The sequence below is a fragment of the Phoenix dactylifera genome, chromosome 8 (genome assembly GCF_051530095.1).
Source record: "Phoenix dactylifera cultivar Ajwa chromosome 8, Ajwa_hap1_PhDact_Kaust_v1.1, whole genome shotgun sequence".
Taxonomy (NCBI): Eukaryota; Viridiplantae; Streptophyta; class Magnoliopsida; order Arecales; family Arecaceae; genus Phoenix; species Phoenix dactylifera.
This window is the reverse complement of record NC_143197.1, coordinates 26,427,256-26,450,333: the sequence shown is the minus strand read 5'-3', so window position 1 is coordinate 26,450,333 and position 23,078 is coordinate 26,427,256. Positions and strand designations below refer to the sequence as shown.

Sequence of the window (23,078 nt, the reverse complement as noted above, 5' to 3'; positions counted from 1 at the left end):
TCTAATCAAATGATGGAGATCCTATGTCAATGATCTAAGGCATTACATGCCATCTACTATCTCAATATTACTTTATATTAAAAATTATATAATTTAAAGACCTCTAATCCATGCATCAAATAGTCAAAAAAAATATACATTATTTTATATTATTTAAAATATCTATTTTTTTAACTATTTTATGCGTAGACCTCTATCCCTCCAGCTTCTATCTCTCCATGCATGCATATATTCTACTAAGTTTAATCATTTTGGTTGGATATCAAGTCAAAAATTTGAATAACCTTTAGCTCCAAGTCTGACGGCTCCTTCCAGGTAACTATAAATAATATGGACTAGGACAGCTCAGATAAGCTACAACGATTAAGGTCCCGTTTGGAGAAGCTTTTGGAGGGCCAAAAAGTACTTTCTGGCCCTCCAAAAGTACTTTTAGATAAAAAATGGTATTTGGTAAAATTTTTGGAAAGTTGTTTCAGCTTTTCTGGAAAGCTGAAAATAGCTTTTGGGGAGAAGCTCCAATTTAGAGCTTTCCGAAAACACTGTTTTCAGTTTTGTCGGGAAGCTATTTTTTGAACCAAAATACCTCCATTTAAATCATACTTTTTTTCCCCCAAAACCCTCATCCCGCCTCTTTCTCTCTCACCCATCCTCTCCCTCCCCCTCTCTATCTTCTTCTTCCTCTGAACGCCGCCGCTTCTGTTCCTTCTTCTTCTTCTTCTTTTTTCTGTTTTTTTTGTTTTGGGAGCTCGTGGCTGCCCACGGTGCAGCCACCATGCCGGCCACCACCCATGACCGGCGACCCCTCTATATTTCAATGAAATAAAATAATAAATAAATAAATAAATAAAAAAATATTAGTAATTAGTTAACCAATTTTATCACCTAGCTAGAAAATTTGTTAGAGAGATAAATAGTCATTAGAAGGATGAAAAATTAATTTACACTAATAATTATAATATTTTATATATTTATTATTGTATTATACTATAAATATAATATTATATTACATTATATCATAATACATTGATATGTTATGTTAAATAATTTAATATTATATTAAATTATTATTCTATAATACATAATGTTATAGTACTATATTATAATAATATTATATTACATTACATTAATATTATACTATATCATATATTTATGTATTAATACATATTATAATTTATTATGCTCTATTGTATAATGCTGGTAGTGTCCTTTATGGTCATTTTGTCATACAAAAGTACTTTCTCAGTTTGTTTATCAAACATGTTAAAGTGCCACAGCACTTTAGAAATATAGTTACCAAACAGCAAACCACCTTTTATAAACGCTCTGCTTCAGACGGCTCTACTTCCAAAAGCTCTACTACTAATAGCTTCCCCAAACAGGACCTAATTGTACTTGTATCTTGCTAAAGATGTAGGCTACTAAGTTGACCACACAAATAACAAAACAAGGAAAAACGAAGCAAATAAAAAATTACTTTTATGATGGAGCAATCCCAGAACTTTATATGAATATAGAAATTCCTGTTCCATTAAGTTGGGGAAGTTCAATTATGTACTCAGACGAATTCATGCTCGCTAGATATTGAGCATCAACTTGAGTTACACAGTGACTTGCTGCAATTTGTATTGCAGGCTCAAACTTTCATCACCATATGACATTGCCCTCTGGCTCCAAGGTAAACTTATACATCATGGAACAAGAGCAAGAAACATAAAGATTGAAGTAAAAGAACCTTGTGATTAGAGCTTGAAGGCACAATGCCCTTTTACTTAAACCACATTGTAATTACCTTTTCACCTCATCAATGAATCAAAAAGCACCACATGATGCAGAGTTTCTGATGAGTATTGTTTTCTCAAATATCATCAGACGATCAGCTTTCTTGGAAAATTCTCCCCAACTGAATGCTCCTCACCATCATGATCATGAAAAACAAATGTCAGTATTCCAACCAAACAAAGCACCGTGCCTACAATAAGATTGTCGTAGCGCTCCACCCAGTGAAATTTGAGTTGGCTGGCACCATAAAATGAGAGGGCTACTAGAGATGTCATTACAGTTACAGTACTGCAAAAAAGAAACGAAAGCCATAATTTGTTTATTCAACTTCCAAAAATGAAGAAATAACTGAAAACTATATGCGACTTTTATCAAGTGTTCACCTAATACTCACACACAAAAATAAAAAACATAAAATAAATAAAAAATGCTCTTGACCAGGGTCGAATGTTGGTTACATTCATAATACCTAAATCTAAGCCGGTCAGACCTTGTCAACAATATTTCCAATCAATATCAATTACATTTCTTACTATATCCCACATGGGTAGTTCTGATTTGATGAGGTTTTACTAAAATTCTGATGCTCCTAGCCAGAATTTCTCCAGACCTATACTTCCATTGCAAACAATCCTTCAATGTATAAATACTCCTTCACAAACCACACTGTAATTTTACATTCTTCCATCTTTAATCTGATAGCAATCAATTTATAACAATATAATGTCAATAATATGATACTAAGTTAACTTTTCAATAGCGACATATTTCAGCATATCAATTGCCAAAACAACACTTACAGAAGGATGTTTCCCCTAAGCATATCTGATTAGTGGAATTCTCTTGTAGCAGTAAGCACAATGCAGTTTTTCAAAGTGTTGAAAAAACTCTCTCTAGTTTTACATTCACCAAGATTGCTTTAAACAAAATTTATGATAGAAAAATTGATATTCGTGTTTTTGATAATCAAAGATGACTCATCGAGATCGGAGAATGGATTTGGATGAAGAAATGCATCAAAGTTTTATGCTGAGCGCTTCTAAAACTATATAATTCATCCAGATAAGAACTTTATATCAAACATGCAACCTAGGTCAATATTTTATTTCTGATCACTAGATGAAGCATCGGTCTAAATGTATCGAGAACATGGGAGGGCAAAAGTAAGATAAAACCGATAAAACCGAGAAGCCAATGAGCTACTACTGGCAAAATATATAAACTCAAATAAAAAAGCCTCTGCAAAGTATTGAACTGAATCAATATAACAGTGCTGTTGAACATTCACCCTGATATCCTGCTTAGCCCCCGCTAAAGCAGGCCAACCTGCTCGAATTTCCTAACTAATTATCCAATATATATTCCCTACACATAAGTCTAAAATTCTGAACAAAGTTTATAAAACATTCTGCAATGCCGCCAATCAGAATTCAAGCTACAATGCAACCAATTCATTTCATCATTTTTCTTTCAGAAGACCAAATTAGATGTATAGAGGCATACCTGAATAGCAGAACGATAATAGCTAGCACCATCATAGATGAGGAGTTGCCAACAGCAAGGAAAACTGGAAGTGTTGTTGCACAAGGAGATAATGCCGGTACAAGAATAAGTCCAGCCACAGCCATCTTCTCCATGGGATGGTTGTGGGAGTGACTATGGCCTCCCTTACCAAATATGAACAGCAGAACATAACTTCCTCCAAGAATTATGAGAAGCAAGGAAGCAAGTCTATGCACTGTTTCCTCACCAGCGATCGTGTTAGCCATGGTAATTGCAGTAATGCCAAGCAGTGAGGTCGAAATCACATGCAGGACAGCTCCAAATGCAGCTGTTAGTAAAATTAAAGAGAAACTCCGTAAGCATGCCTGCTTAGTCCCATCAATTGAACCACATACATCTTTGCAATCCAAGTAACAACAACAGTTTCTGTTTAATGTCCGAAGTAACCCTAAAAGCTAACAAGTAAGAATCCAATCAGACAATGATCTACTACCTAACAGAATAGTTATCACCTGTTCAAACACCAAAAACAAAAAATCTAAAAAATCAACTATTACAAGTGGATGTAGACTGATCATCATTATAACATGGCAAACTAGTGATATGGATGACACAGGAATTTTAGTGAGATGCAAAAATAAACATGGGAAGTTCACTGTCAAAGATCACTAAAATCCAGATAGAATGAAGAATGCATGCACATTGCACAACAAAAAATGTAGGGACAAATATAGATGCATATATATAAAGAGGACAGAGGCGCACTTGTTTATATATCTACCCATATTTCAATTGATCAGCAGGCAGAATTTAAAAATATACCAATTAAACAACTGGATACCATCAGTACTATTGCCATTAAGAATCACTGGCATTAGCAGAGATACGCCAACAAGATCAATTTTTGTTACTGGTACCTACAGTAACATAGCTTGAAAATTACATCCTCGAGATATGCTTAAGAACTCGGATACATAAAGCTGGGAAAAGCGTTTGGTTGGGAGGGGGGGGGGGGGGGGGGAGGGGGGGGAGAAGGGGTGGATACAGTGCATGAGCATCACATGGTCTTCAGTATGAATAAATATATTTAGAAACATAAGATAAACTAAAAAGCTGCCAGGTAAAAAGGCAGAAAACCATCATCTATGTAGCTCTAAAAGTATTTCAAGCTGAATTAATCATGGCACCAATGACAAACTGGGCAAAGGCTAGATAGTTATGGTTATTGTCAAAAGTCACGTCAAAAATTTTTTTTGTTCACATGGTTTCTCTCTGTTATTTTCCCAGGAAAACATAACTTAAGAAGAAAAAATTTATGAAGCCAAATGAAATAGAGAAAATCTGGCAAATCTGTGCATCGTCCAACCCTGCCTGTTTGAAGTGAGCAGGAGAATTAACATTTAAAATGGAACCAATATTGTCTCTATAAAATAAAATTGACAAGTTCATCATAAAAAAGCACATAAAATTTACAAAAACAGTATATGTTGAGAATTTTAAAAACTAGATGGTCATGGAATCAACTGCAATGAGCCGCTTTACATTGAAGATAAAAGCAGGTCTTCAGATTTCACTCACACAAAAAAAAAAGAGTGCAATAATGTGGATAGAGATTAAAATCCTTTTCAAGTAAATATACAGTTGACAGCAGTAAGATAAGGCATATGTATAAAAAAACAGACCAGGGAACCAAAAAACAGGATTATCATCATCATTGAGAAAAAAAATTTTACAATCCGCAACAGCCTAAAATATGCACAACATGAACATCAAAACATCGTCTTTACATACACCCACTCATTTTCTCCAAAGAAAGAGTTCTTTAATAACTTTCTATTAACCATCATACATTAAAACACCATTTAGTTTATCATAAGTGCCAGAAGAGCTTCGATGACGAGCAAGTGAATATGAACATGTAGGAGCATTTATAAGCATGAAAATTACTTAGATAAACCGTAGGGGCAACAAGGCTCAGCATTAAACCCTTCCCTGCAATTGTTTGAAACAAAATAACTGTTGAAAAGACAGAGGATGACCATTTGGGCTGATGAGACAAGTGAAAGAGTCAATCTTGAACAACAGATTCCTCCAACAATGTGCCCTCACTTATTGGATCAACTTAGAAAATGTTGAAGAATAGGATGTCTCCAGTGGGGAAAAAGAGAAGAAACACAAAGTAAGGTTCATACTTCATTGAGTCTTAAGGAAATATTTAGAGATGCTTGTAAGACTTTCTTTATTTATGGATCGGAATATTGGGAAATAAGAGGGACCAATGATCACTAAATAAGCTTAACTGAATTAGGATGCCTAGTGGAGAATATTAGACACATCGAAAGAAATAGACGCACTAAAAGATACAATATTCATGTAGGTAGTCTTTCTACCGACAGAGACCAGCTTGCTCTTCAATTCAGTCAATCTCTAACCAACCTTCTTCGCAACAAGACAACAATCCCTTGGCTTAGTTTTGCCTAAATACAAGAAAAGATCGCAAGAAACTCTAATTCAAATTCAATTGAAACTTGCTCTTTTTTTTTGAGGTAAAGGAGAAGGGACAATCTCCACTATTTGTTAAGAAGAAAAAGATACAACAGGATGGTTAGTCCCCAGCAAGGGACAAACGGAGAGAAGGTCAACCCTTACAAGTTAGCTACCTGACCCTTGACCCAATCAAAATTACAGATCTTTTTCAGCACAAAGACCACTCCATTCACAAAACAAATTCACTTTGAAAATCATCTGATTCCTTCCTTCCATAAGGCCCAACAAACTGCCATTGCTAGTTGGTACCAAAGAGACTTCAAATCTCTGCGGCAATCCCTTCTTCCTCCACAATGACCACAAAGAAGAGATTGAAGCAGGCCAACCTCGGATCCCTAAACAGGTTTAAAGGCCCTCCAAATACCTCAAGCAAAGGAACAATTCAGAAACAAATGATCCACCAACTCTTCTTTGGTCCGCCCAAACAGCAATAATTGCAGATTCCCTTTCCCTTCTTTGCCAAGGGATCCCCAGTATTAAGCTTGTGCATTAACAGCAGCTGCATGAAAACCTTCACCTTCTTGGGGACATTAGCTCTCCAGATAATTTCTGCAAATGGACACAACAAACTTCCTATGTCGTTGAACTGATAGAACAGGTTAACAGTGTAGTAGGCGGTGTCAAGGGTAAGTCACCAGTACCTATTCCAATCTAAGAACCTACTGATCAGGTCTAAATCTCAAACTACAGTTCCACTCACATCAAAAAAGGAAGTTGAACTTATGCAAATAATCTTGCGACATAGAAAGATACCATCTTTACATTGTTCGCGAGTGAATGGACATACTGGAATAACATCCCCCGATGCGACCTCCAACAAACAACAAACTACTAATACCAATAAAGTAAAGAAGGCAAGCCTTTAAAAGAAGATTTAAAGAATGGGCGTAAAGAACATAGTTAAAAGGTAAGTAATAACTCAATCAAGAACAATTATCATTTTTCCCCCTAATTGAAAAAAGATGTTGTAGTATGGCAGCTTACTATGAAATTTGACAATTAAAACAACTTATATTTTGCAGCTAGTCAAGTTTATCGATAATGAAGAAGAAAGAAGAATGATCTTAGAAATTATGATGACTTCATTAGGCAAATGATCGCTACTTGACTCAGCCCTTCAATATTTCAAAAACAAGACAGCAAATCATTCAGTAAGATTTTTCTTTTTTCTATAGTTATGGTGGCAATGCCACCATCTTCCTTCAAACCTGGAACCTATCCCGAGCAGAAGCACCAAGGAGAGGGTTGCCAACCAGTGGAACCAAATTCTTTTGGCAAGAAATTATTTTTTTCAGAATGTGGAAAACCAAAATTTTTCATGTTCTATATGAATGCTGTCCCTGTTTTATGGAACCTGCATAAAGTCAGCAAATGTATATCATGGATTTAATGTGGGAATATCCGCTTATTAAGTTAGGAAAGACGTTAACATCCTTCCATTCCCTAGCAAATAATTATTCTTAAATAAAAAAGGTCACCATATTAAGGCATACCTGAGGTTTATCACATTATTGTACTTTTGAAACAATTTCTTCTCTAATATTTAGGAGGTGAATACTAATTAGGACCAAACAAGCTCGTTTACGGCCCAATCTATGGCTTCTCCTCTGTTTATCGGTTCATTATTTTAGGATGGATCAGCGGCTAAAAAGAAGTGGATGACTAGGATTAGCATTATGGGTTAAAAAGGTTTCAGATATATTAAAAATAAATAGGCTATCTATTTGCTAGCATGACGACAACCAATTTCACCTCTCCCATATGTTCCACACTTTTCCATCAATGATTTTGTTTGAATTACTAAAACAAACATTAATTCATCGGTTCACCATCGAAGCCAAACCCCAAGAGTCTGAGATCTATCCCATCACAATATGCCAAAATACCAGTTAGTGGCCATTAAATACCTTAAATCCCATCCTTTCGCACAAAAATACCTAAAACTATCACTACATACTCCAAGATTCCATTGCTCTCCTTCCAAGACCGATAGTACCAAGTTAAAGCTCAGTTCAGCTAAATCTACGGATCCTACCTAACAACCACATTCTATACGATCATTCGAGATCTCTGACCGCATTTTATGACAGTATAAAAATCAAACCTAGAATTATTCTGAAAAAGATAAAAAGACCTAAAGAAAGAATCTGAAGAACTCACTGACGAGGAGAGTTCTGGAGAGGGTCCATTTCTGGGCGCGGCCGACAATGGAGAAAGGGAGCCAGTGGGTGGGGATGAAGGAATGGAGCAGCGAGACTGTCGCGATCCCTCCAATCGTGGAGAAATCCTTCGCGCTGAAAGCCTCCATTTCGAACCCCAGAGCTCTACAGATCGATGACACAAACCGCTTCCCTTGCCGAGAGATCTGCGCACAAACTACTCCAGATTACCATTCGTTGAATGCGAGTCCAGCAAAAAGAAGAATCGAACCCAGACCCCGAGAGAGGGAAAGAGAGTTGGGTGGGGGCTTTGGGAGAGACGGCCCGAAGCGCGAGGCCGGTGACACTGTTGTTTTAAGCTAAATAGCCGATCAGAAGTAGGGAAATGCACGAGCTCCGGTAACACCCACCTTCGCACCCACCCACGTTGTGCTTTAATAAGCGAGCCCCGCTCAAAAGTTAAAAACCGTTATGATAATTATAATGGCCAAAATTTATCTAAAAAAGTTTTTTTAAAAAAATTTAATATTAAAATAATTGCTGAAATGATGGCTGCCATGGCGATATTAAAACGAGAAATAGCGAACAATGACCCAAAAAAATATTTTTTTTTTCTTTTTTATGAAGCATAAATATAAGAAATTAGTTCTCCTTTTTATCATATGGTTAGGCAAAAATATGTATTTTTAATTATTACTACATATGGGCATCAAACAAATCTTATATAACCACATTTGACCTTATTTGACTTAAAAAATTCAATGAAATGCTAAAATTAATATTATACCCTAAACAATTTTAATTGAAATATTATTGGATTAAGTTTGGATTCAATTTTCTGACCTGAATCATGTATAAATTGAAATTGGACCGCGCCCATCCGTCATCCGAATAAGTGCTGCGAATAGTTCATGTTGTCGAATAATTGGTAAAATTGTCAATGGTTTAGGATCATTATGTAACTTGAAGAACAATATTGAACCTGAGACTTGTCACTTGGAAGGGCAAGACACCAACCACAGGAACTAACAGCTTTTGATAATTTGAAGAATATTGTTATCCTGATCCTGATTCATTGTGGATGAATGCTGACTACTTGGGATCAATTTACTGAATTGGACTCCCTTCAATCTTTCTGCTCAGAAAAAGAAAAAAAAAGGGATGGATATATCCTGTATAACCTAAACGAGTCACATTTCCCTGTCTTATTCTATAAACCAAGCCAAGAGCTTCCATTTCCTAAATTCTACCCACCTTTTGCACTGCCACATTATTCCATATCAGTCATGCTCTTGCCACTCTATGTCCATGCATGTATTCCTCACGATCATTTTATACATGGAACTAAGGATCTCTTTATCCATTGCAGGAGTCCTCGTAGAGAAATTTCTGCATCATTTCCATGAGACATCCATGCAAAATGTAGGAACTTAACATGGAAGTCTAATCTCAATTTTATAAGATTTTACACTCATTACACATCTCTGATTTATAAAGAAAACAAAGATAACATTTGACATAATTTACAGAAGATTTCAGATACAAAAACTCGTCGATGAAAAATGGAGGAAATTCTACAAGTGTATAGTGTGATTCTATCAGCATTTATACTCGCATGCCTTGAGATGTTCTTCTGCGGCATGGAGGGTGGGGACCTTAACCCTTAAAGATCTATCTGAGCCATGATTCTGGACCAGGGAGAAAGTTATATAGGCTATGCCATCCGGGTCAACATCCAAGCTGTATAAATGCTGCCCAGCAGCAAAGCTACCCAGTAGTTGGTATGATCTCTCGGAGCCGTCCATTGCTAAGCAGAGATCATCTGTACCTGAAACAAACCGACAAAGGCCTCGTCATTGCCTCCAGTGGTTCAACTCCAGTGTAATATTAATGACATGCAGAAATAACTGGATTTGTGGAGAAAAGAAAGAAATGATAAATGCTATTATGAATGGGGCAAGTTGCAATAACCTCATTTAAGGGGAAAAACCACTCATTTTCAGAAAACTGTGAATTATTAAACCGTAAATTTAGGAGAGAAGAAAAAAAGAGAGAAGCAAGAGGAATGTGGGAGCACCAGAAAGAAAAGCACTTGTTTTGGTCAGTTATCCCATGCCTTTCATTTATGTGTTTAGTAGACATAAATTTTTAAAAGGATGAGACTCATGTGAGTGCTAGAAAGATGTCTGCTTGTTTTGTTTAGTTGTCACATGCATTTCTTTTACGTTATGATGTTATAGAAATGCCGTGATGTCCTTCAAGAGCTTGTAGTTTAACCAACCTATGAATCTCAGAGACTTGGAAAAACTCAGAGCAAGCATGGGAATGATATTTGATGGGAAACAATAAATTTTTGCTACGAATCAACACAAGGAACATAAGCAGGCATGAGGTTCTAGATGATTTTGATATTGTTATACAATAACTGTTCACATATGTGCTCATATTTTTATAGTTTTTTTTAATATATACAACTTATACTTTTTACTAATGTTCTAAGGCTTACACAACAGAGTAAGCTCTGGAGGGCTCTAAGTCCAAAGAAAGATATTAACTGTACACACAGATTGTTGTTTGATGTATGCATACTTCTGCAGTTTACATATGCATGCTTTACATGTAGAAAAATAAAATTCTAACTTTAATATTGTTAAATACAGGAACAAACTTGAGGTAAAATCCGCTGACACTAAATTTGTCATGAGTCATCTTAGAAAAGGTTTATATTTTTTCTATGACTTCCTGTAAAGTGTCAACTCCAGAATAGCTCACAGAATAACACATGGTATCGTTATTGTGCTTCTACTGGCCTTGGCCAATATAGTACCTGTAATTGTAATATTTTCTATATATTTCTTTGTTAGTTTGCATTTCGGATATATCTTTACTACTCCATAAAAACATATATTTTTCTATTATACTAAATAGTCTTAACATGTATGACTCAGACGGCTTTTTTTGGGATCTCTATACATATTTTCTGTTTCATAAATCGTATGCATATATGATTGCTATGATTGCTTATATTTTTATTGTTGACTAAATCCATGTTTCTTGACTTTGAACATGTATGATTTTGGAATGTCTCACTTGGCCACTATGTTTACATGCAGTAATATAAGGGGAAAAAATCATATCTGCCTATCTGTGAGGCCCATAGCATCCCCGAGTGTCACTTCAGTTTCCTGTTAGATCTCTTGCCCGTTTCTTTAGTCTCCTATTAGATGGGAAAGCTTATCCAAGAGTCCCATGTATTCCATGAAATGAGAAGCATATTTGTAAAATCTACTGTAAACAATCTTCACTGATGGGATTATGATCACCATCAAAAAATGCTCCTTCCCAAATAAATTACATGCATAGCATCCGCAGAAGATCTAGTGCTATGAAAATAATATGTTACTCCTTTCTTTGAAGCCAATTAAACAAAATTAAAGTAAACAACTCATAATACATTATTTTCTACACCATGGAGATGGCCTCCACATATGTAGGCTAAGTTACATAAACCTGATGACATATCCATTGTTTTTGTGCCTTTTTCTTTTTCCCTTCCTTACAACCATGAGTTTTTCTTAACATGAATGCAATCTAAAACTTCCATATCATGGCCATTCGTAATTCCATACTCAAACCTTATACTTTCAACACCCACCGTGACTGATTTATGAAAATTTATGTTCCTTGAAACTGATTTGCAACAAGGTACAAATAAGAATATGTTGAGTTGTGACTTTAAAAAAGGAACGGTATCGAAATAATAGAAATATGCAAATAGCAGGTCAATGAGCACAATCCAAGTTGGAACTTCAAATGGCAACTGATTCAGCATCCCCTTTGCATATTTTATCCTGCATCACTCAGCCCACAAGGTTTTCTCACAGAAATATCATGACCCTCAAAGCCTGTCCCACTGTAATATGATACATTCGGGGCAAAACTTTCTTATATCAAGGCCCTTAGCACCTTTATGAACTATCATTCACTAGCTAAGTTTACCATATTCCACTCTATTTCAGACTTTCTTAAGTTACTTGATGTTTTCTGCAGGAAAATAATGAAAACCAGAACATATTATGGAAACCACTCTCCTAAGTGCAAGATAGCCAACCCATTTCATATTTAAAACATGAAGGCTTACTGAATTTACCGAAGTATTCCTTAAAAAATGATTAGTTTCCTGTGATAAAACACATACATTCTTGGTTTCATTTTTTTTCCATCTTAATCTTCAAATAATATGCCTTCCAAAAAAGTAGTTCTGGCATAAGACACAAAATTTATCTAGCAATCAATTCAACCTGGAGTGAACTATTAATAGAAATTTTGTATCTCTAAACTTAGTGGATCTCCAAACTTAGTGCCCGTGCATTTCCAAAATAATTAAACAAAGCTTCTACACCTTGCAGAAAGATCAATAGGAGAAATGCTAACTGAACCACAAACACGATCTATTCTGTAAGCTTAACTATTTCCAACTAAGAAATCAACCATTCCTTTTGAAGCTGAACCAAAGCACTGAATTTAGGCTATGAAACAGAAGAACAAGAGTTAGTAGCCAATGATATGGAAAGTTCCAATCCAGTAAAAAAAAGATCAAGACTTACACGCAGCAAGCTCCTTCTGTGTCTGGTATAGAAACTCCAACGCCGCCGAGACCTCCTGCTCGAACTCAAGAAAAGGCCCTCCATCAAAATCCATCTTCCGAAGCTTGCAGAGCCCCTCCCCCAACTCCATCATCGCCCCTCTATGGTTCTGAAAGCCCACCCAAAACCCTAAAGATCCCAACTTTAAAACCTACAAACCCTAATGCAATCAAATATAGATTTTTATAGCTCGCCTGGTTGAATAGGTGATGGAACCCCACGGCGCACTGGAGAATCCCATGGAGAAGCGTCCGGATCGGCTCCTCCGCCCCGTTCCACAGCTCCTCGAGGAAGTCGTGGCACTGGTGGTAGTCCCCGCCGTTGAACAGCTCCACCGCCCGGTCGAAGCTCGGGCCCTCTCCATCCGGCGGCCCCTCCGGCAAGCCCTCGCCGCCGGAGAGCCGGTGCCGTCCCCGGAGATCGGCGCTTCGGAGAGGCAATCGCGCCGAGGAATGCCCAGATCGAGGCGGAAAGAACAAGTAGGGTTTCGTGGGAGCAGGGGGAGAGAAGGATCGATGGAGGGTGATCGGCGTGGGCGCGAATCTCGAGGCGGAGGCCATGTGTTCCAATGACCTGGCTCCGGTTCCCGCCATTTGAAGCGGGGAGGCGATAAGGGAAAGGGGATAGAATTTGGTACGGAGGTGCTCATATTAATTCATTTGCGGATACCATATCCCCCGTCCGTTTGGTCCTGTATATGTATCCGGCCCTTTAATGCCATTAGTTCTCATAGGATCTATCTGCGGTTAAACCGCACCGTTCGTCGAATAAAATGCCCTTTACCATTTTCTGAAAGTCCAAAAGCCCTCCTTTCTCCCGCCAGAGGAGGGAGAAAATTATCTCCTTTCCTGTTTAGATTCTATCTGATCATTGGTTTCTCGGAGTGATTGGGGTTTCGATTTGGGGAAATTAGGGTTTTTTTTGGGAGCTTCTTTTGGCTTCACCGGGGCGGAAGATCTGTGGAGATTAGGGTTTTTTTGAGGAGAGAGAAGGAATGGCTCAGCAATTGGGATGGAAGCACCACTCTCTTATACAAGCTTTGATGTCCCGTGGCCCATTAGATGAGAAGGCGTTCCATGAGATTTTTATGGGCATCACGGGAAAAAATCCAGGTATCTGTTTCGATTCTAACGGTAAAATTCAGATTCTTCTCGAGTTGGATCAATTTCTCTTTTTCACCTCTCTGATTTTGCTTCATGGATGTGATTTTGCATTTCGGATATAAACATTTCTTTCCCTATTTTCTTATTTTTTACGAAAAGTGGCCAGGCCAAATTCAGATTTTTCATGCTATTTACATTAGCAATATATATAGAGCACCCCAATAAGGATCAAACTCATAGCTGAGGGGATCAGTTGGGTCCTGCACTGGGGTTTGTTTTAGGGTCCATTAAGCATCATTCTTTGTATAGTAGAGCTTTGGTTCCCTTACCACTAACAATCTGCATGATAATTTGCAGTTACACATCCGCAGACATTCAATGATTGCCTGCTCAAAATAAACAAGGAGCTAGCTTTTGTTCAGTTCGAGCTGCGGGCATGCAGAAACCAATACGACGGCAAGGTTTATTATGGCGTTATCAATAATGTAGCTGACGAGCAATCAAAACTTGGAACCAAGTATTCGGTTCCACAGATTGCATTCTACAAGGGAGTGGTATGTCTCTATTTGCTCTAATTTTTTTGGATTGATGCATTTATTTTGTTAATAATTGATTATGCATACGTGTGAATTCCTGCTTACTCTGCTGTAGGTTTTAATTGAATCCTGATAAGAAAGCTGACTATTTGAAAACAACTGAAAAAGTGTGCAGTTGTAATAGGTTTCTCAAAATTACCTCATAGATACTCATGCCCACGCCAATCAGGCCTTTTGTGACTCATGCTGCAAGCTTTGGCTGCAAATCAGTTTATATGAATACCATGCACAGGTCTTTCCTCTCCAATTCTAGGTTTTGGCCTACTGCTGTATACATAAAATGGACATCTTAAAAACTGACCAGACTGAGATCTACATTAATAGTCATAATGGAACTTTTATGTTAATACACCTGCAATTTTTTTTCTTTCTATACTAAATAAATAGAACCTTATTCTATAAAAACTCTGATGAGATAATAAATGAGGATTTGGATATTTGTAAAAATCTAATTTGCCTTTCAACCGGAACAGTAAAAGTTTTTTTTGTTATGAAAAAACAGTCTTTCTATTTTCACTTCTGACTTGTAATACTGTGGGTTGATTTCCACTGGGTTTTAACGTTTTGGCATTTCAATTTTCTACAAGATCTGAAAATTGTGATAATAGTGAAAAACTTGCATAAGCCTTCAATCTGATGTTTCTTTGCATGTAAAAATCTTCACAAATGGAGCAAAAAGTTGGATTAAATTCTGGTATAGTCATAGTTTAATTGCTAGTATTACATGCATGCAACATTGTTAAGATTGGGATTGAGTTGTAAATCATAGAGAGAGATAGATTAGATCAGATCATGAATCGGATTGTAGATCATAAGATTTTTTCTAATTTCTTCTAGAAACTCCTAAATATCTAAGAAATGTGAAAAATTGAAATATCAGTCAACAGTAAAGTGGAGAATGGAGAACAAAAACAGACATACGATAAGTCTAATTAAGATGTTTATTTACTATTCTATCAATTTTACTATCCTTTTATGTAGAATGCTTTAGAATAAACAGGGATAAGACTTTAACATATGGTTATAAAATTGCAAAAACTTGCATCTTATTTTTAACTCTATGAACTCCAATAATAGAATTGTTAATTTTTCAATTTAAGATTTATTAGTGTTATGTAATTTAAGAACTACATAGTCAAAGAAATTATAGAAAATGGATCTAGATATGATCTAATATGTAAATAACATAATCAAATTAGATATTGTGATTCAAAGGATGGGATTCGAATTGTTTAGGGCCATTTTGATCTAGATTGCAAGATCTGCATCACAAATTGTAAGATTTTAACAATCAATGCATGCATGTATGTGTTTATGGAGATGTACTTCCAAATTTTTCATCTTGTGGCACTAATGCGAACCATTGGAATTTGTAATGTTGACATCCATTTCCATGTTGTCGTTGGACAAGTCCTTCATTATATATACGTCTTGCCATATGACAGCTTGTAGATTTTGACTGTCTGATATATCTGGAACCTTCATCTTTTCGAGATTCTAACCATGATATACATTGATTTTGTACTACAATTTAGTGTTGCATGGACACAAACACGAGAATCGGATTCAGAAACATGTCCAAGACTGATTTGGCAAGAAGAAAAATGGAGATACATGGATACCCAGGATCTAATATACTTTAAATTAAATAATATATTTATACTTTTTAAATTAGAAGACACTGTCTCTAAGTTCTTTCATCTACATGTTCCTTATCCTACTCAATTCTAACGTCAAAAATGAGTTTCTAACTCATTGTTGGTAGAGTCCAGCTCTTTCCAAATCTCTAAAAGCCCCAAACAAAGAATTTCATAAGTATCCAAGTGCACGTGTCTCTTTCAGATACGTATCTGACATAGTTTTTTCGAGCTAGACATGAATGTCCAGGTAACACTGCTGCACTTTCTTATTTGTGTAGATTTTTGTTAATTTGGATGCTAATTATTCTTTTAATGTAAATGGAGGTTGTTTTGTCCTTTCTCTTTAATAGTAGATCCCAGATGAAGTTCTGACCATCTGTTAGAGAGGACAAAAGAATGAGCCGATCTTGTAGGATTCCCAAGAAATTGTTCGATTTCTTCCAGAAGTGGATGATTGTTCATTTGCCTCTCATGTTCCCTGTATATGTGGGACATCGTGGAAGATCCCAAAAGGTATTTCAAGAATAATCTAATTCTATCTCCATTCGTTCCATTTAAAGGAAGGATCAAAAAGAATCATTCTTATCCAAATGTATCATTCTTTCTTTTAGTTGTTGACTCATTGGTTGATCAATGTCTGATGTTCCAAATCCTAATTTCCAATGGAATCTAAATAATCTATGGTTTGATCAGAAGACCCATTCAATTGGCTAGAATCCCTTCTCTTGTATTTTCAGCTGTCAGCTCTCTGTGTTCAATGGCTTCTTTGTAAGCCTTATGTACAACCTTTTTAGTTTTGTCGACCTTTCTTTGATCCAAGTGTAACTTAAAGATGTAAAGCAAGATGATAATTGATGACGTCTTGGTAGTATCACATGCCATGAAAGGCCTTCAAGATGAAGATAATATACTTGCTTGCATGTTGCTTTGCTGGTTTTATTCTATGATGGCAGCATTCTTTGATATCTATCTTGTGTAATGAGGTTAGAGAACTAGGTTTACAATTTTAATAATTATCTTGCATGCTCTTATTTATTGCAGATAGATGCAATTGTTCAGGATATGTCAACTCAAGGCTGCATAACCAACATTGAAGCTCTTAATGTCCGTCTTGAAAATCAGGTTTTGAATGCATTCCCCACTTCTCCTCCTTGACCCACCCCCATCGCATCTACACACACATGCAAACTTTATCTCTAAGAATCCAGACAATGCATATGAGCCATTAGTGTCCCAATAAGTGAAGTTTTGGTAAAATATGCTGTTGATCTTGAATCTTTAGTGTCTGCAAATGGCTAGAATTAATTTTGCTTATTGTACATTGTAAGCAAATCCTTATCATCCTTGGCTGTAGAAGGGACTGACCTTAGAAACTGGAATACATCTTCTTCGAAAGAGCATGGATCATATTCAGCGAAGCCAGAGGTAAGGAGTGCCTCAAATCTAGGATGAAGAGTCAAATGAGAGCAGATAGGGGAGACACATGGAACTTAAAGACTCATTTCATGTTAAATTTGTTGATCCTTGTAGACGCACATACATCAAGATGTTTATTAATTCCTAAGCTTTATATGTGTATCTATGGTCAATATATCTTTGATGGTCATTATAGCTTATTTATGGACTTTGCTGTTGTCTACTTACTAAAATGGAGTGGATTTCCTTCTTGGAGTGGTAGACTTTTTCATATTTTATAGTTAATGGCATTATAAAGCTTTTTACCATATCATGGTATTATGGAATCTGTCTAGAATTCCTTTTAATATTTGTTCTTATTAAATTTATTAGCAAATCATGTATATGTGATCATAATGCTCATTATTGACCATTTAATTGTGCATAGTATCCCAAGCCCTTTGGGTTCATATCTTACACTCCTATAATTCTGGTTCTGGTTCAGACTGAGCAGGCTTCACAAGATACTCAATTGCATATCCCTGCTGCATTCAAGAGTTTCTCATTGTCTCAGAAGGAGAAGACTCTCAATGATCTCATCCAAGATCAATGGCTTTGCTATACTCCTGATGGTAAAATTGGATTTGGTATCCGATCTTTTTTTGATCTCCGAAGCTGGTTCCGTAATAATGATGTTCCTTCTTGTGATGTCTGCAATGAAGCTGGGGTGAAGGTTTGTTGTCTCTCCAATAAATTACTGACGATAAAAATCTTTTTGTTTCCTTAGAATTATGGTTGGTTTCTATTGAATTTGAGAGTTGAATTATATAGCTGGTTTTCTGTTGGTGGATGCATGTTGTCAACTCTTGTTGCAAGCTTGAAGATTATCTGAGGGTGCATGAATAGGACAAGTTGCTGTATTTTTATGACTCATATATATCCCTTTTCTCCTGATACATTTTCTGGTCATAATACTCTAATTCATCTAATCTCACTTTATTTTATTCAATTAAACAGGCTCTTACATGTCCAAATGAAGGTTGCCCTGTCCGACTTCATGATTATTGTTTGAAGAAGAAATTTTCTCAGCGGAAGGTAACAGACTCCCTCTCTCGCACTGCTTCTCCTTTAAGGATTTCTCTCCAAGCAATTGCCCCTTTTAATTTTACTACTTACAATTGGAGAATATACGGTTATGTAGGGTTCAAGAGCTTGTCCTGGTTGCGGTACTGAATGGCCCAGATCTCAGTGCCAGCAGGAAGAAGATACAAATGCACTGGGACAAAGTCAGGTGGCTTCGGCTGATCCCATCATAAGAGGAAAGCGTAGAAATGTCAAAGCTGAAGCAGTAGAAGCAACTCAGGCACCTCCTCGCCCTGAGAGAGCGAAGAGGCTGAGGAGCTGCAAAACTGAAGCAGTGGGAACTGCTGAAAATGAGGCCCCGCCTTCTAATTTGAGGAGAACTCGCAGATCTGGCCGCATATAGCTAGTACAGTTGTGGGCACTTTTGCTTATCTTGTAATTAGGGATGTGCATGGGTTGGCTTAGATCGGTTTGGAGCTAAATTCAAACTGGTTTTGTAAAATTGAAATCTAAACCGAACCGACTATCTATAAAAATCGTTTGAAAGTGTCTCGAAATATTTGGTTTGGTTTATTGGATTGATATTTTTATTTTATATATAAAATATATATATAAAAATATAAAAATTTATATATCGATCTATGGGTCGAGATGGGTTGGTTTGAATCGGTTTTCTGAAAACTCAAACCAAAACAAGACTGAAATTTTTCGGTTCAAGATTTTTCTAAATTGAAACCAAACTGAATTTAAAAAAAAAAATCGATACAAACCAAACCGAAAAGATCTGCTTGGATTGAGTTCGCGGTTCGGCAGGTTTTTTTTGCGTAACTCAACTTGTAACTAGTTTTAACGTTTTGTCTCTTCCTTTGACTTGTATTAGCAGACTGGAATCACTGTACTGTCTTCGCAGCTAAATCAGATGTATCCTCCGATTCTGGAGAAAGGTCTATCTTTCAATCTTAAAAAGGTTCTGGAGTTGTTTGGACTGGTACCGGCAAAATCAGAGCTCCATCTTGGAGTTAAACCCGTGGCAGCCTACCAGCTTCTTCCTGTCAGATTTCACCCAAATGAGTTCTGTTTGTATTCCACGTGATATTAAGTTTGGTTCAAAATCATGAATGCTCTACGTAGTTTAGTTTAGGCACCAGCAATGGCAATCTCATTTCCTGCATTCTGAAATTGTTTTGTGTTCAAATTCAGCGCCTATGGGCTCTCAAGTGTTGTAAGTAGGCTTGCCATCGACTTTTTTGGCCTTTTCTTTGCTATCAGATACTGGATGGAGACAAAGCTGATTGTGTTTTCCCTCTCAGTAGTTGATAATGTCTCTGAGGAGAATTTCGTGAGGCTTGCCACGAGCTCAAGCTGTAGGAAGGACTACATGGAGACGTTGTGAGGACTAGCAAATGGTATATGATGAATTGAGGGATGGATGGTGGCTATTCTCGCCGAGCACTCAAAATTTGGGGGTGGAACAGAGCACCCTTATTCAGTATTCACCTATTTATAGCTATTAATACAACCTTATTCACCTGTATGAAGGATAAACCGATAGATGATAGAGGAATCCGTATCTGATATCGATGGGTTATACTGGTTTAGGATAGGCTACCCAGCCCTGAATGCACCCCTTGTGCCTCTGATGCATAAAGCTTGCACTCCTTGGATTCCAATGAGGCAATATCTTTTTTGGTTGAAGGAGAGTCCCTTATCCAAAAGTTTTACATGGTCCTATTTTTGGATGTTCACCACTGAAAAATTGAAGCCATTATAACATTGTAGTGGCCATGATGATGGTTTGCAAGGAGACCTCTTACATCATGGATGCTAATAAGTAATAATGGATGTTTAAATAACAGTTGTTATTAGTAGTCTATTATTCATTATACTGGCTGCTATATAATGAGATGGGATAATGACTGTTATTTGACATTTCCATTGCTTCTCAGTCACAAAAAAAGTTTCACTTTGATCTGAAATATATATCCCATAGCCAACATGAGTTGTTGAGGCCTACATCACCCATTAAACAATCTATGTTAGTATGTTTTCAAGGTAATTTTAGGAAAAAAACTATGCTAATCAAATATCTTCCTTTTTTGCTTCCTCCTTTGTTGTTGATTTGCCATTGATTTTTCTTTTGCACTGCTAGTCTGCCTGTGAGATTCAAATTGAGATGACTGATGCAAAAAGTCATTTAAATAGCATATAACATAGTCTAATAAAGTGAAAAGGGCAGTCACATACCTGCATTATCTCTTGGGAGCTGTGGACTGGTGCACTGCCTCTTCTATTACTTGCACCTTACCTTTTCTTCTCTTGGTTAGTGGTAGGAGCTGCAGAGCTTTGCATGTTTTTTTGTTATGACCAACCATGCGACACTTGGAACAAGTCACTGCTTCTCCCTTCTTAGACAACCTATATGAATTCTTAGGCTCCTCTTGGTCTCTCCTCCTCTACTTTTTGGGTCCACCAATGGGTCTTCTAATCGGTGGTGGTTCTGATGGCTCACACCCAAACTTTGCCCACAGTCTTGGTCTATTGATTGGCTCTATTGCATAGTCATATATCTTCTTGTATGTTTCAGTTCTGAACCAATGTGCCACATAATCTTCCGCAACTCATCTATTGAACCATATCACTGCCACTGCATGGGGGGATCAGATTCCACTAAATTGCCACGCATTACAGTTGCAGGTTTCTTTTTCTGGATCTACAATCAAACTATCAACCCCATGCCTCACTTCATAACCACTCTTCTTGTTGTAGGTTAAGGTACAATATCTGCTTTTCACCGTGGTTTTCTCTACCTTTGTTTGAATGTTAGGAAATATGGGACCATTGTAATTCTTCAACTCTTTCCTTTTCTGTCTTAACTTGATCATCATAAGGATTCTGATCTCTTCCAGTATTGTGATAATGGGCCTATCTCTGCTCTTCAATATGTACGAGTTAAAACTTTCTGCCATGTTATTTTGTACATCACTACATGCTCTCTCTGTGAAGAAAGCCCTAGTCAATGTTTGAGGAGGAGTATCCTTGTTATTTGTCACATCCTTGTTAGCCTCTTCACTTAGACTCTTCAAGCATTCTAGTGCAGACTCTTCAAGCCTCTTCCATAGTGCATTTTTAAGAACCCTGCCTTTATGCTTCTTCTGAAAATTATTGTATGTGCCTCATACAAAACATATGCTCAACCCTTCCCAAAACCTGTTGAAAGTATGAAACCAGATCCTACATTGTAAGACAAAAAAAGTAGAACAAGTTAGTGTAATTATAATAAGAAAACCTCTAGAAAATAAGAGAATGAAAATATGAAATTAATTGCTCGACATTACCTTTAGTTAGTACTGTACTTAGGATGACTTTTTTGTACTCATCCATGAAGCAGATATTCTCCATGGAAAACCATCAGCACATACAACAACAATATAAGAGCTAACATTCTTTTTGAACCTAATATTATATCCATTCAATATCCCATATTGCCTTACAACATTTTTAAACTCCTTATGATTATCAAACTTCATCTCATTTGAGAATTTTGGATCCTTCAAATATGCCATAATATCAAACTCTTCAAAGTTTCCATCACTTCTCTTAACATCATCAGAATCAGAATAATCAGATTGAGGCATGTTTCCTTCTGCCATAACCTTTAAGAACTGATTAGAAGGATCTAAGTCTTTGTATATGTGTATCTCTGACTCAAATTCATTATCAGAGTCACTATTATCACCAACTCCCTTCACATTCACATCCACAAAATCATTATCACAGTTAGCATTTTCAGCATCAGTATTCATCATTATCAGAACTATTATCAGTATCATTATCAACACTAGTATGTGCATTGTTGCTGGAAATTGGACCCGGGGGCAATCTTCGGTCGAGGGAGAGGGAGCTGCGGGTCACCACGGCAGGGCGGCGACCAGTCGGCGGGCGGCATCCTTCGTCTGGGGTGGCCGGAGAGAGGGAGCTGGGGATCCTCACGGCGGGGCAGCGATCCATCAGCGGGCGGCGTCCTCCGTCTGGGTGCCTGCAGACAAACCGGTGGCCGGATTTTTCGGCGCCGGCCCTCCGACGCTCAAGTCAGGGAGGGGGCAGATAGTGTAAGGAGGAGATGAACAGTGCTTGTAAGGCGCGGAATTTCCCAACCCCCTCCTGAGAAGCTAAGGCTCCCTTTTATAGGTGGGGGTCGGTTTACCTGTGATGTAACAGGGCGAGGCCATAGTACGGCTCGGCATGTGGCTCAGGTCGGCGCACGGTCAGGCGAATCATTGTGCTGATGTCGGCGGTGAGGGCGTCGTACGACCCGAACCAGTACGCTACCAGGCGAATCATTGCATTGGTGTCGGAGGTATGGCCGAGATCAGAGACTTATCATGGTTGACCAGACTCTGCTGGGCTAACTTGCCGTGGAGAGCCGAGGATCCGTAGATGTCAGGAGCCATGCGCATTAATTGTGGAGTAAGCCGGAGATCCGCATTAATGGTGGAGTAAGCCGGAGATCCGCATTAATGGTGGAGTAAGCCGGAGATCCGCATTAATGGTGGAGTAAGCCGGAGATCCACATTAATTGTAGAGTGAACCGGAGGGTTACAGCGGCCATGCGCAATAAATGCTGAAG

General features: G+C 37.4%; 3 protein-coding genes across 5 annotated transcripts; 1 reads left to right on the top strand and 2 right to left on the bottom strand.

Moving 5' to 3' along the window:
* Positions 1 to 1,474: 1,474 nt before the first annotated feature.
* Positions 1,475 to 8,384, bottom strand: LOC103709053 (Fe(3+) dicitrate transport system permease). 2 transcript variants are annotated; one of them, XM_008794227.6, is made up of 4 exons: positions 8,266 to 8,384; positions 7,990 to 8,194; positions 3,283 to 3,610; positions 1,475 to 2,067 (listed from the first exon to the last, which is right to left on the bottom strand). In XM_008794227.6, exons 2-4 carry the CDS (start codon positions 8,135 to 8,137, stop codon positions 1,866 to 1,868), a joined length of 678 nt encoding a protein of 225 aa, XP_008792449.3. In that variant the 5' UTR covers positions 8,138 to 8,194; positions 8,266 to 8,384; the 3' UTR covers positions 1,475 to 1,865. The 2 variants fall into 2 exon arrangements, with proteins under 2 accessions (XP_008792449.3, XP_089781155.1); XM_089925029.1 differs by having other exon boundaries at positions 7,990 to 8,276.
* Positions 8,385 to 9,409: 1,025 nt separating this feature from the next.
* Positions 9,410 to 13,233, bottom strand: LOC103709117 (DUF309 domain protein). Its single transcript, XM_008794320.6, has 3 exons — positions 12,829 to 13,233; positions 12,596 to 12,743; positions 9,410 to 9,816 (listed from the first exon to the last, which is right to left on the bottom strand). The coding sequence occupies exons 1-3, from the start codon at positions 13,225 to 13,227 to the stop codon at positions 9,587 to 9,589; spliced, it is 777 nt and encodes a 258-aa protein (XP_008792542.4). The 5' UTR covers positions 13,228 to 13,233; the 3' UTR covers positions 9,410 to 9,586.
* A 182-nt stretch (positions 13,234 to 13,415) lies between these two features.
* Positions 13,416 to 19,010, top strand: EMB1379 (embryo defective 1379). 2 transcript variants are annotated; one of them, XM_008794226.6, is made up of 6 exons: positions 13,416 to 13,746; positions 14,095 to 14,291; positions 17,015 to 17,095; positions 17,874 to 18,101; positions 18,386 to 18,463; positions 18,570 to 19,010. In XM_008794226.6, exons 1-6 carry the CDS (start codon positions 13,629 to 13,631, stop codon positions 18,852 to 18,854), a joined length of 987 nt encoding a protein of 328 aa, XP_008792448.1. In that variant the 5' UTR covers positions 13,416 to 13,628; the 3' UTR covers positions 18,855 to 19,010. The 2 variants fall into 2 exon arrangements, with proteins under 2 accessions (XP_008792448.1, XP_026661182.1); XM_026805381.4 differs by lacking the exon at positions 17,015 to 17,095.
* The last annotated feature ends 4,068 nt before the right edge of the window (positions 19,011 to 23,078 follow it).